The 12,761-nt window shown below is 43.8% G+C and overlaps 2 protein-coding genes across 3 annotated transcripts; both read right to left on the bottom strand.

Annotated features, from left to right (window-relative positions):
- Positions 1 to 2,403: 2,403 nt before the first annotated feature.
- ttc9c (tetratricopeptide repeat domain 9C) lies at positions 2,404 to 5,705 on the bottom strand. 2 transcript variants are annotated; one of them, XM_080746131.1, is made up of 4 exons: positions 5,617 to 5,705; positions 4,359 to 4,688; positions 3,560 to 3,742; positions 2,404 to 3,403 (listed from the first exon to the last, which is right to left on the bottom strand). In XM_080746131.1, exons 2-4 carry the CDS (start codon positions 4,678 to 4,680, stop codon positions 3,198 to 3,200), a joined length of 711 nt encoding a protein of 236 aa, XP_080602257.1. In that variant the 5' UTR covers positions 4,681 to 4,688; positions 5,617 to 5,705; the 3' UTR covers positions 2,404 to 3,197. The 2 variants fall into 2 exon arrangements, with proteins under 2 accessions (XP_080602257.1, XP_080602256.1); XM_080746130.1 differs by having other exon boundaries at positions 4,359 to 4,703; positions 5,617 to 5,698.
- Positions 5,706 to 6,816: 1,111 nt separating this feature from the next.
- Positions 6,817 to 11,847, bottom strand: LOC308302390 (high affinity choline transporter 1-like; the record flags this gene model as incomplete). Its single annotated transcript, XM_080746644.1, has 8 exons — positions 6,817 to 7,320; positions 8,544 to 8,761; positions 9,249 to 9,402; positions 9,576 to 9,719; positions 10,305 to 10,453; positions 10,870 to 11,025; positions 11,209 to 11,322; positions 11,664 to 11,847. The coding sequence occupies 8 exons, from the start codon at positions 11,845 to 11,847 to the stop codon at positions 6,817 to 6,819; spliced, it is 1,623 nt and encodes a 540-aa protein (XP_080602770.1).
- Between the last annotated feature and the right edge of the window lie 914 nt (positions 11,848 to 12,761).

Below are 12,761 nucleotides of genomic sequence, written 5' to 3'. Positions count from 1 at the left end.
GGTTTGGTGGACAGCTCCAGAAATGGAAGTTGTGGTGCTTTGAAAGGTGACTTTGCTTCCGCTTCCTCAACAGTCTCCTCTATGTCTCTGGCCCCTGCTCCAAGAGCCCGGCCTCGCATCTCCACCTGTCCCTCAACCCTGAGTCAACGGAGTCTGGAAGTTGCTTCAGGTCATGGATCTGGCCAGTCTGCCTTCTCTCGTTCTATGGATTGGAGTAGTGATTCTGCATCAGGGCCTGGGATGTCAGTGTTTGGTGCCAACTCAGAGTCAGCTCCTGGATCTCAGCGTAGTAGCATGATCCAAGAGCCCAGCTCTAGCCCCAAGCTGAGTGAGGACTCGCATATGGTGGGGGAGATCTCACGTGTCTCTGGCCTGTCTAGAGCTGTGGTGGTGGGGCTGATGGAGCAAGGTGTAGAGCTGGACATTGACTGCTTCCAGACTGACACTGTAGAGGAGGTGAAGGGCCAAAGTCCACGGTCAGAGATAATCCGATGCAACTTGCCGCCCCAGAAGGAGCAGTCACATGAATACTCTAGAGTGCACCTCCTCAGTGCATCCTTAGACAACGACTTAAATCCACAGAGACCCATACAGCTGTCCCTCAGCGTCACCCATTCTCCACAGTCCCACTCCGGCATCACCCCTCCTCTGTCACACTCGCCCCAGTCTCAGTCTAGTCCCACACCTCCTCTCTTACACTCCCCACTGTCGCATTCAAGCAGCCCTGTACACCCATATCAGTCCGTTTACGCCCCAGCTCTCCACTATAGTGCTTCACACTGCCACTACCAACACACTCCGTCTACGTCCGACACTCCCTCCTCTGCTGCCTCCTCCCCCGCTTACCGCCCACAACACAGGGGTCGTTCCCCACCACGCCCTCTCCAGCCTTCCCCCCTCGGCCCAACACCTCTGTCTGTGTTTCGGCGGGACGCTCCCACCCAGTGTTCCCTGCCGCGGCTCCGGACTGAAGGCTCACCACTGGATCAACAAGGCATACGGCCGCGTGGAGGATCACTCCGACAGGGCAGTGGAAGTACGGGTGGTGGTTGGAGAAGGGCGGAGGGAGGGGGTCTCTACAAAGGGAAGCACATGACCCGCGAGTTGATCAGAGCATCCACGGTTAGCAGCTTTACCAGCAACAGAGAGAACTATGCTTCTACCTGGGACAATGATGGAGAGGCAGAGGAACGAACGGCAGCCCCAACGCCCAAGAAATCCTCCAAAAAACTCTGGAGGGGCCTGGAGGGTCGCTTCCGGGGGAAAGAATTGGAGAGCGAAAAGGAGGAGATCGACAGAGCAGAATATGGATATGGATGGAGGCGGAGAAATAGCAGCGGAAGCTGGAGGAAAGACCATCAAAGGGCGAAGGCCGTGTCCAGTGGAAAAGACAAGAGACCCAAAGTAGAAGGCTCCCCCAGCTCCTCGAACAAGACAGAGAAGACCGGCTGGGAGAAGCACAGTTCCAGCTTCAGGCTAACCAGGAGGGCTCTGTTCCGGAGCGAGTCCCAGGGAATGCTGGCGCCTCGCATCCAGAGAGAAGTGCCCCAGAGGGGGGTACACTGGGTGTCTTCCCTAGATGTGGGGCGTAGTGGTCTGGAATTCCCTTTGGAGGAAGGGGTGAGACCGTTAGGAGGAAGGAGGGAGGACAATCACGACTCCTCCACGGCCAGTCTCTTCAACCTCTCTCATTCTCAGAGCCTCGAGGGCAGCTGCCACTCGCTCTCTCCGCCTCTCTCCTCGCCCTCCTTCTCTCCATCCCCTCCAAGGATGCCCCTCCGGCGCTCTCGCTCGTTGAGGGACCTGGGCAGGAGAATGTTTGGCTCCATGAGGTCGCTGAGTCTCAAACGCAAATCGACCAAGAAGTGAAACATTTCGAATGAATGCATAACTCAGTAGTTTTGTTTTACAAATGTTACAATCAAAAAGCTATTAACGTGTATCTTATTCAAAAGGGAGTGCCACTACTTTCCTTTTAAGTATTTGCAGTTTGTGGTTCTACGATGTGTATGAGTGTGTATGTGTGTGCACGCTCCTCTCTGCATGCTGCTCCGTGACTTTGTTCAGTGACAATGGCTTTGTGAGAATGTGAGCTTCCTGTTTTGATGAAATTACTGCCTTCGAAGTACAATCATAATGGCCAAATAACGGCCAAAATCAAGAAAATACTCCAACTTGAAACAGTGCTCAGGATTTTGCAATGTGTAATATTAAAAAGATATGAGACAAAAATGTGGCATATAATTAATAAAAGAAACATTTAATGTCTATTGTGCTTAATGTATCTTTTATCCAATAGTGTCATGTGCAACCCAGGGCTATATTTATAATCAAATAATTATAATAGGACATCCAAGCATTGACATAACTTTAAAAAATATTTATTTCAACTAAGTGAGCACATGAAAGGAACATTCACACAAACGTATACAATCAATTTTGGAAGGCATGAGAGGGCTTTGAACAGTGCACTAAACAGTCTTTTCAGACAATTCATGTAATGTCGTGACAATTGATTTTTCTTTATTTCCATCTTTATAAAATCTTCTTTTATGCCCTGTTGCCAGGCAACCAGCTCTCTTGTATGCCCTTTCTGAGCCAAATTCAGCAGCACCATCTTCTCCACTATAGCCGTCCAATATCCTCCAGAACTCCTTTGAGTGTAACCCTCCTTCAACTCAGCAACGAACACCATGCACACCTCAAAGCTGTCGGAAGGCGTTAAGAATAACTTATGCTTAAAAGAAGTGTGTGCGACATGTCACTAAATCACAAAATGTGAAGGAAAAGAAAACTTCAATGTGACTCATGTCAATGTTTTTGTTGAAAAGATTCCTGGGACCTTAATACAGTTTGATCAACCCATCCCTCACTGTATCCGTCTGTAGAAGGCAGATGGATCACATTCTCACAACTGAGTGGTTACGCCAATCACCCCTTGTACTAGTGGTTTTCAACCTTTTTGTAAATTTTAATTTAACACTCAAGAGTTCATCTATAAGTGTCCAATAGGGTGCTCAAATACCACTACATCAAGCTGTCTAGCGACATGTTGCACAACACTTTGCTAAAGCATAAATTAGCCTTTAGCAAGCTGGGACAAGTCATAAAAACAATATCTCAGGCTTGTTTTGTGTGATCTGCTCACTGTGTCAAACAGTCTCTTTCTCTCCCTCTCTCAGAGAGGGAGGCTTGTTTTACTTGTTGTTATCGACATTTAGCTGGCAGACCCCCATCTCCAGCTGGCAGACTCCCTCTCCAGTACCATTGCTCTGGTTGACCCCTTCTGCCAAACTTGTCCTTGAGCTGGAGGAGAACATGCCTTTATACATTGCCTTCTCCTTCTGCAAGTCCTGGTTCAGCTTCTCCTCCACCCTCTGCAAGTGTTTCCTCACATTAGCATCTGTAACAGACGGAAAGTAGAGTCAAGTTGTGCCCATCAACCTACTGTACATTGTCATTGGCAATCAGCTACCAATAACACTCTTGAGACCTGCATTCACAACTCACAAGTATCCTTGTGGAGAAACAAAATGCAATGAGTCACGTCCTTTCGTACCATTGGGCTGCCCCCTGCTGGCCTGGATGAGGTACTGTTTAGCAGCCTGTGCATCCCCTAACTCCAGAGTAGCCACACCAGCCCTGTAGAGCGCTTTGACATCTGCTGGCCGCCACTGCAGGACACGCAGGCTATACTCTTGTACACGAGAATAGTCAACACTTGGTCTCTGGAGCAAACAGGCTGAGATAAGAGAGGGGAAGGAAAAGCAGAGTCATGGCAAATTAAAGTAGTAGTAGCTAAAAATGTAATCAACCAGGAATTACATTTTTGCCATGGACATAAAACATGAGTGGACAAACACAAGTAATGGCCTAAATGGCCATTACAAGTCTATAACTCTGAGAGTGTACTCATTTGTACAGTACACTCTCAGAGTTATGGGGCACTGGGGGCAGTACTTTAAATGTTTGAGAACCACTGTCCTAGTGGACTCCTACTGTGCCATACTGTCACACTAAATCAAGTGTCATACATATTCTGAAGAAAATCCGGAGGCCGACATGCAGTAATTGGGTCTCATGATCAAAATAAGATTATAAATGGTGTGTAAAAACAAAATCCACACACCAAGTCTTGCCACGGACACATTTGTCCATGTACAGACATATTGAAGACCCTTGAACCCACACATTAGCTACACATACAGTATACACAACAAGACAGCATTGTTATTTTGGCCAACACGTTGATGTGGTGCATTTTTCTACCCATGTTAAATTGAAATCCTCTACTTGACAGTAATTAGGATTTCAGAGCAAACACTGAAAGCATTCAAGATGACTAATTTACTACATGCCTGCCAAGTTGTTGTAGCAGTCCACTTGTGTTTTTCTCAGCAACTCTTCTTGCTCAGGTGAAAGAACCGGCACCTCCGGCCCAAACCCTTTCACTTTCATCGTCACGTCGGTATCGATGGCTCGGAGGAGCAGCAGAGCGCGGTGGTAACGGCTGATGGCTGAGCGAACCTTCTTCTCCTTGTAGAACGCGTTTCCTTCCATTTTCAGCTGGGCTGCTTCTTGTAGCAGGGCATCGGGTTTGACCCGGGTGGGTTTAGGCTTCATCTTTGTCACACAAGAACTGCTGGCTGCCGCTGTCCCAAGCACCTCTGGACCTTCCATGTTGTCAGCTGTGGACCAGATTCCTATGAGATTATGGTTTAGACTAACTGAACCTATAGATAGATCATTTAGTTGTGGGGAAAACATGTTCTGTAGAAAATAGTTCCAAAGATGCTCATTTACACTTTGAATAATGAAGTCTCATTCTTCTGAGGTCACAAGGTCAGTGGCTAATGGCTATTGATTGATTGAAGAATGTATTAAAAGGTTGCATAGGAAAAAGTACAGTGTCATGACAAATCACTGGTACACGGTCAACTAAAAGGAGTTTATCATGTACTTTATCTCATATAAGTTATGAGATAGGCCTACATAAATGTCATGATATAATATTGAAAGACAGACAGATAAAACACTTTGCATAGGATATCATCAATAACAAAAGGGAACTCTGGTTTCTTTTAAAGTTATATTTATTACCGTTTTGTTTCCTCGGTCACCAACGTTATTTTAAGTGCAGTTCAATACTACACTACACTTGACGCAAACGCAGTTGGTTAAAAGTATTAAGGGGGTCTTCCCTTGAACGATTATCAAATTGGAAATACTCAAGTTGAGTACAAATACCTAAAAACGTACTTTTTTTTTAGTGAGGAGTACTTAACGTAAATGTACTTAGCTACTTTACACCACAGGGGATATGAATGCATTGCAGAGAACAAACAATCATGACAGGTCACAGGACCTGCATGATGTCTCATGTTAGCTTGTTTGGGCTTTGTTCAGCGAGTAAACGGTTAAAGGTTGTAACCAGAGGCCAGTTCAATGAGTCCAAATGCATAAACAATATCATTCTCTTTCAGAATGATGGACCACAGAATACTCGTGTCCTCACTCACACTCGCACACAACCGTTTGCTTATTGTAACTAACCGGGCATGCATGCTGCATTTACGTCGATGATACGGTTTCAATATAACGCAATAACAGACTCACCTTGCAGGTAACTGTGAATTTTACAAAGTAGTAGTTCACGTTGACAACATGATGGGTTGATCACAACTGATCAGGATTCTGGATCATACACTGATTCCTGAGGAATTCGGATGTTCCTGGTTGTCTTCTTCAGTTGAGACGTCTGAACCTGATGGTTTATACTGCCGCCTAGTGACCTAGATGTGTCACAGCAGGGTGAACAGCAGCTAATAAAATTAGAAAGATGCTGATGCAATTCTGTTATTGCAAGTGTGGTTGCAGTGACGCGAGTCACACTTGCAAATGAATTCTGTCCTTGTCCCTTGTATGCCCATATATGGAGATCCCTGATGCCAGTGGGTTGGGACCAATCTTTATGGGTCACGACTCACGAGTCTCACGACTAGAGTATAAATCCAATTTTCTTTTCCTTCAAAAAATAAAATATATATTTCAAAAGATGGAAATATCTTTTGAAATATATCATTTTATTTTTTAGAAATAAAACAAATTGAAGAATTTTATAAACTTTCAAACAAACAAATACACCTAAGAAATTTCATAAAAATACATATACCCTAATAATAATGAAGAAGTAGTGAAAATAGCTGATATACATGTGAGCTTGTAGATCTGCAGTTTTCACTGGTTTGTGCCAGGTAAACGTCTAATTTCTCTTTTGGGTCACGGTCTAAAAAGTTTGGGAACCACTAGGGACCTTTCACTCTGTACTTAGTCTGACTTTTTCCCCTCTACTCCAAACCTCTTTGCCGGAAATAGCCGACCGCAGTGCGAGGCGTTGTGAGCTTGTAGATCTGCTAATTTTGCTAAAGTTCTCAGAATATGGACGCTAAGGTTCAAATCGTTAATATAAAAAAGTAGGAAAAAGATTTCTATCACTCTAAGATTTGGAGGACCCCATAGGGGTCCCGGACCCCGTGTTGAAGACACCTGCTCTACATGCTAAACAGTGCAATAACCCCAGGCAAGCTGATGTTTTCTGGTTTGTGTATGTGTACACAAACCAGAAAATATCCATATACATGCATATGCATGCATATGGCGACACAAGACGACAAGTATACCATAATACACACAGGACAAAAGTAGTATTACATTATCAAGACAAGGACAAAAGGAAAAACTTTATTTAATTGTATTTACAGTTGGATTCTCAGAATCAATTATACAACATTCATTCTGGATTTCAGACTTTGTCATTCAGTTTGTCAACTTGTCTGCTTCAGCTATATTGGTCGTTAAATGCAACATCTGCTGCAACCGCTGGGCCTTCACTTGGAATACGTCCCACCTCTCTGGAAACAAGCCTCTGTTCAAGAGGAATGAAGTCAGGTAGGAGAACGACAAAGTGGCAGTGATGCCAGACAGCATGGAGATTGTCCTGATGGGAGCACACTGGACGTACACGCCATCCTCCACAGTACAGCCCGGGAAGTGAAGGACAGCCGGCAACCCAATCGACGGCTCCCCGCACAACAACCTCAGCGACACCCCTACCAGCAAACCCATAACAGAACCGTAAGCATTGGAGACGCTGAAGAAGAGGACGCAGACGAGTTGAGGGAAGAGGATGTTGTAGGCGATGTCTGCTCCCAGGAACCAGAACACCATGATGCTGTTGTCTAGAAAGGTGAGCGCAGTACCAGCCACGCCCACCACTACCACGGTGATACGGATCACCCACTGGAGCTCTCTGGATGATGCCTGGACGGGAGAGGAAAAGGGAATTCAGATGGCAGAAACTGAAAGATGTTCACCTTCCCATCTCGAGAATGTTCACATCTCTCTGCCTTTGTTCACCACTTTAACTCTCTAGACTTCGTAAACTGGACCAAAGTTGGCTCTGTACTTGGACTGCTTTTTTATTAAGAGCTATAAAATAGGGCCCCGAATCTCTTTGCCAAAAATAGTCGAGCTATACAAGCTCACAACGCGTTGCGAGCTTGAAGATCTGCTATCTTTGGCTATCCATATTATTGCCCCCAGAATATGGATGCTGGGGTTCAAGTGGTGGAAGTGCTCTCTGCTCACGTGTCCCTCTCTTCATCCTCACCTCTCGGCTCATTTAGAATGTTCAATCGATCCACTGCAACTTATACTGCAACTACCAATTATAAAAAATAGCTTAATCGATCTTGTATTATTCGCTAAAATGGCTTGTTATCCTATTGGCTGTATAAATGGGTTCATTAGAACCCATTTCCTTGATTTGACTTCTCTCTAATTTCCTCACCCTCTTCTCTCTGTAACCTGTAGAGTCGTCGGAAAGAAACTGGCAGAGATTTGGATTCTTGTATTTGTTTTACAGAGAATAAGGTTAGAAACTAGAAATACTGTTCCTACGAAACAGTGTGGGCTCGCTCGTGACTATAGTCTGCAGCGTGCTGTCATGTGAAGCTCAACCAATACTCCAGCCACCACTCCCAGATTTTTCCCACCAATTGCGCCTCATTGGCTAACGGAACACGATATGTGGCGGAAATAATGATGAAACCATAGTGTTTTCACCTTTGACCTGTCTGCGGCGGAACTCACTATATAAATAATGAGGATAACATAGTGTTCTCGCCTTTCAGGCGAACCCACAATAACTTTAGGATTACACTTATCTTTCCGAGGTTAAGATTAGGAATAGGGTTAGGTTTTGGCACCGTTTTACTGAGGTTAAGGTTAGGTTTAACCGTTTGAGCATAGTTTACAGAGGTATATAAGGATATTAAGGATCTCAATGGAAAATAACAAATAAGCCTTGCCTTACCAGGGTTTGAATCAGTAAACTGTACTGTCATGAAACTCAGAAACTGTACCTTTTCCTATCCAAAACAAAATCAATCAATCAATCAATCAATCAATCAAAAGGCATAAACCATCAGCCTAGGTGAGTTTCTTTCCGGCGACACTTCTGGTATTCCTTCTCTCCACCTCACCTGGCTCCTCAGGATGTTCTTGTAGATGTTGGAGGCAAAGATGGCGGCGGCTGAGAGCAGAGCCGAGTCAACTGAAGACATCACAGCGGCTGCCACAGCCCCGATGCCGAAAATGGAGATGTAAGAAGGGACCAGATACTGCAGGCTGATGGGCAGAATCATGCCTGCCTCCCCACGCTCATATGGAGAGGGTGAACCGTACAAGGTCAGGTTCCAGTCTGAGATTCACACAGATAAATGGGATGTTGGACAAAGTGTTCAGTCATTGTCGAGGGCTTTTAGGTGAGTATGAGCATACAATGGGGATGTAGTAGTCAACAAGTAAGTCAAAGAGAAAATCTGGAGACAGCTCAGTGGCCTTGTGATTAGAGTGTCCGCCCTGAGATTGGGAGCTCGGGGTTAATCCCTGGCTGTGTCATACCAAAGACTATAAAATGGTACCCAATGCCTTCCTGCTTGGCACGGGTTGGATTGGGGGTAAGTCCCTGTGACATGCTAGCGTCATGTCCAGGGGGTGCACAAATAGCCAGGAGATGTACTTGTACCTCCTCATGCTACAGAAATAAGAGATGTTTCAGGCCACATGGCTCCTACATACTTACATGTTATTCTATATTATAGGCAACAAATATAATGTTTGAAAATTCAAAAGGTGAGAATGGAGGGGAGATGGTGATCTGTTATCTTTTAACATTATGTTAATACCTGTTGATGCAGCTACTGCTCCTATCAGCACAGAGGGGATCCCAAAGATGCAGATGAGGACAGCTGCACAGAAGCAGGTCATTTTGGCAGTGGCTGCAGAGCGAGCAGACAGCGTCCTCTGGTGGAAGACTTGATAGCCCAGGTTGCCAAAAGTCTTTAGAAAGAACAGTAGAAATATCATAAACTATTTACTTTGAAAACTTGCGTCACATAACATCACCATCAACTTTGCTCTCCAAAATTAAATTCCACATTCAAATAAACATACCTGTTAATGTTTGAATGTGGTACACATTCTTCATACATAAATAGACACAACAATTTTACCAACAAAAAGAAATTATCAATCCATCTCCATGCTGTTTCTCCATTCAGACTGCCAATCCAAGGGGCCTGGAAAGTAGCATTGAGAGCAGTCTTGGTGATGTCAACCGATGTAGGGTTCATCATGACGAAGGGAACACACAGCCACTACATAAAACACAAGGATTGACATAGAGATATTATCATATATGATCCAAGTTTTTAGAAACAATCCCTACTGGGTTATGCATTTCATGGTCAAGCACTATTCTGGCATGCCCATACCTTCATGGCAACCATACATCCAATTAATTTCCTTAAGTCAAGGACCAGGTCACTATTCTGATTAAACACAGCAAATAAGCACAATGTCATGGCCACAGTGGTTATCGGCTCAACACCAGGACGTTCACATTCATAAGAATTTAACCCCGAGTGTGCAATTCCTTGACATCTTCCCTTAAACATTTAGCTCGCTGGCCTCCTTCAAAAACTGCCCTGAAAATTCACCTTTCAGGAGGCCAGAGGCAGTTATCACAGGCGAGAAGTGATCATTCACCACCCCCACCTTTTCCCCCTACTCTGTACATATATTGTTTTATACTTGCAATGATATTGAATGTTTTTTCTTGCCATTTTATATGTTGATGAATTGAATACCAAGGACATTTTAGTGTTGCTTTAATAATTAAAGCAACACTATTGATTAAATCAAAGTTTTAATTTGTCGGTGAACACAATACAGGCGCTCACCATGCTGATGAATATGAGAATGAGTTGTATGATGTCTGTGTATGCTACAGAGTAGAAGCCTCCCATCAGTGTGTAGATGATGGCCACTGCAGCAGAGATGAGGATGCAGACAGCATAGGGTAAATCTAGAATCACTTTCATGGTTGCACCTACAAAAGGAACACAGAACACATGTACACACATGCATACATTTAATATGCATAATCATAATGATGACGTGTCAATGTTGTAATAATATACTTGGAAGTTGGGGGTGAAGACATTTCACAGAAAAAAGGGTGTTTGAATCTCAAGAAGGTGAAGCGTACCAGATTCCCTGGTTTAGTCATCATTATTGGGAAATGTATAACATGCTCACAAAAACAATGCTCACACAATTAGTATATCAGACTGAGTTTACCACCAACACCATGAGTACTCCGACTCCAGAGCAGTCACCATATATTAACTAAAATGTCCATTAGGCTACTTAAAATTAAACAATTTGTAGCATTTCAATTATTTCTTTAACATTTTCAAATATGTGATAATGAAACCCTTTTCAAGGTTGACTATTGTCACTTACCTAAGCCTATGAGAGTTCCAGTCACCCAGATAATATCGGATATAAGTGAAGCGAAAGATAATATTCCACTTATTACTTTCCCATACTTGATTTGAAATGGGTCCATCATGGTTACATACATTTGTCTTCTCATTGGCTCGACAAAGAACAGTCCACCTTTAGAAGTAAAGAGAGAGGGATTTGTATGCATTGACTATCATGAACTATTATTATGACAAAAGCATGCACAGTACATTGTTTGGTTCTAGCTGTTCTTGATATATCGAACACCCCATATACAGTAGAGACATAGTGGGTTCAGTGAACCTGCAACATGATATCAAACCATTTACAGCTTACCAATAATAAATGACAGGGCTCCAGTTAACGGCATAACACTCCAAATCAGTCCCATAGTAGGGTTGTACGTTGCCTCTGTTATTCCGACAATGAAGCCACCTCCAACAAATGTAGCTGTAGGACACACACACACACACACTCACACACACACACACACACACACACACACACACACACACACACACACACACACACACACACACACACACCTCTGAAGTCTCTGCAAATGCACATTGCTAGCTCCCATTGCAAAAACCAGCTCTGACATATGATCACTTGTAATTCTGTTCAGTTGACCCATAAAAAAACTGTTCATCGCATTTGAGTATTGTTACCTACACTGTTGTTAAAAAAAGGAACTGAACTTAAAATAAATCCTAATGGACAGTAAATACATTTTAATCCATAGATCCTATAACTGATCCAAAATGTGCACACTTTGAATTAGCACTTACCTGTCATAGTGAAGATACCCACTAACACGTTGATTCTCCGACCTGCCAAGAGTAGTACCTCTGTTTGATTTCCTGGGGAACTCCTCTCCACTCGTTTGGACTTTCCAGAGGCCCAGATACCGGTTCCAAGCACCAACAAGTAGAATAATATCATTACAATCAACCCTGGAACGTTGAAGTCCATCTTGTCCCTGTGTGACCTGCCTGAAAAGAATAGATAAGATATCTCAAGGCGCAGAGTGTGTTCCAGTAACCACCCTGTGTAAGGGTGCCTAACGGCTAATGATTTGTGACCTTGTAACGCACCCAACTTTTGTTGTGTTGATAGTTTTTTTAGGCCATATCCTATATATAGATATACAAGTTGTCGACCATTTTGGCTTTCTGGAGATAGGATACCTACTCAGCGACTATGTAATTACGATATGATTATCTCTCTCCCTCTCTTGCTCTCTCACTCTCTCTCACAAGCGTACGCACACCGTCTCTCTCCATTTCTATTGCTGTTGTGCAGTGTAGCGCATGTTTGCACCCAGGTCTCTCAAGGACCAGTTCTCCTCCCACAACGGAACCTTATCAGACTCCCAAGTACAAAACGTTACTTTACCCAGCAAAACACGGTCTGACACACTGCATTAAGCCAAGTGACAGTCTTTCGTTGCCACTACACATTGCTAAGATTCTAACACCATTGTCTATTGTGTTGTAGTTTTCACCCTCCCCAGATCAACAGTGGGTTGACATTAACAGGGACAGCAGTAGATTGACCTCGCAGCCTCAGAACATAATGTCACTGTACCTTAAACGTAGTGTACACACTGCATCTTACCTGGGGCTAAGATACAATATTGTTATAACTCCTAAACAGTCTTATTCCAGGCAGAATACATTTACGCTCCAACTGATATTTCACAAGGGCTTTTTATTTTTCCATCCATGGTGGACAACGTGAAAAACTGTGAAATGATAATACCACATTTTGACCACAATGAATTACACACAACCAAACAATACAATGACAAGTAGTTGTACAAAACAATAAAAGGCATTGAGACCACACCACTCCACACCGCCCACTGTGCCAGGTTTTCCACTATA

Source organism: Nannobrachium achirus (assembly GCF_963921795.1).
Source record: "Nannobrachium achirus genome assembly, chromosome: 17".
Taxonomy (NCBI): domain Eukaryota; kingdom Metazoa; phylum Chordata; class Actinopteri; order Myctophiformes; family Myctophidae; genus Nannobrachium; species Nannobrachium achirus.
This window is presented reverse-complemented; position numbering and strand designations above follow the sequence as displayed.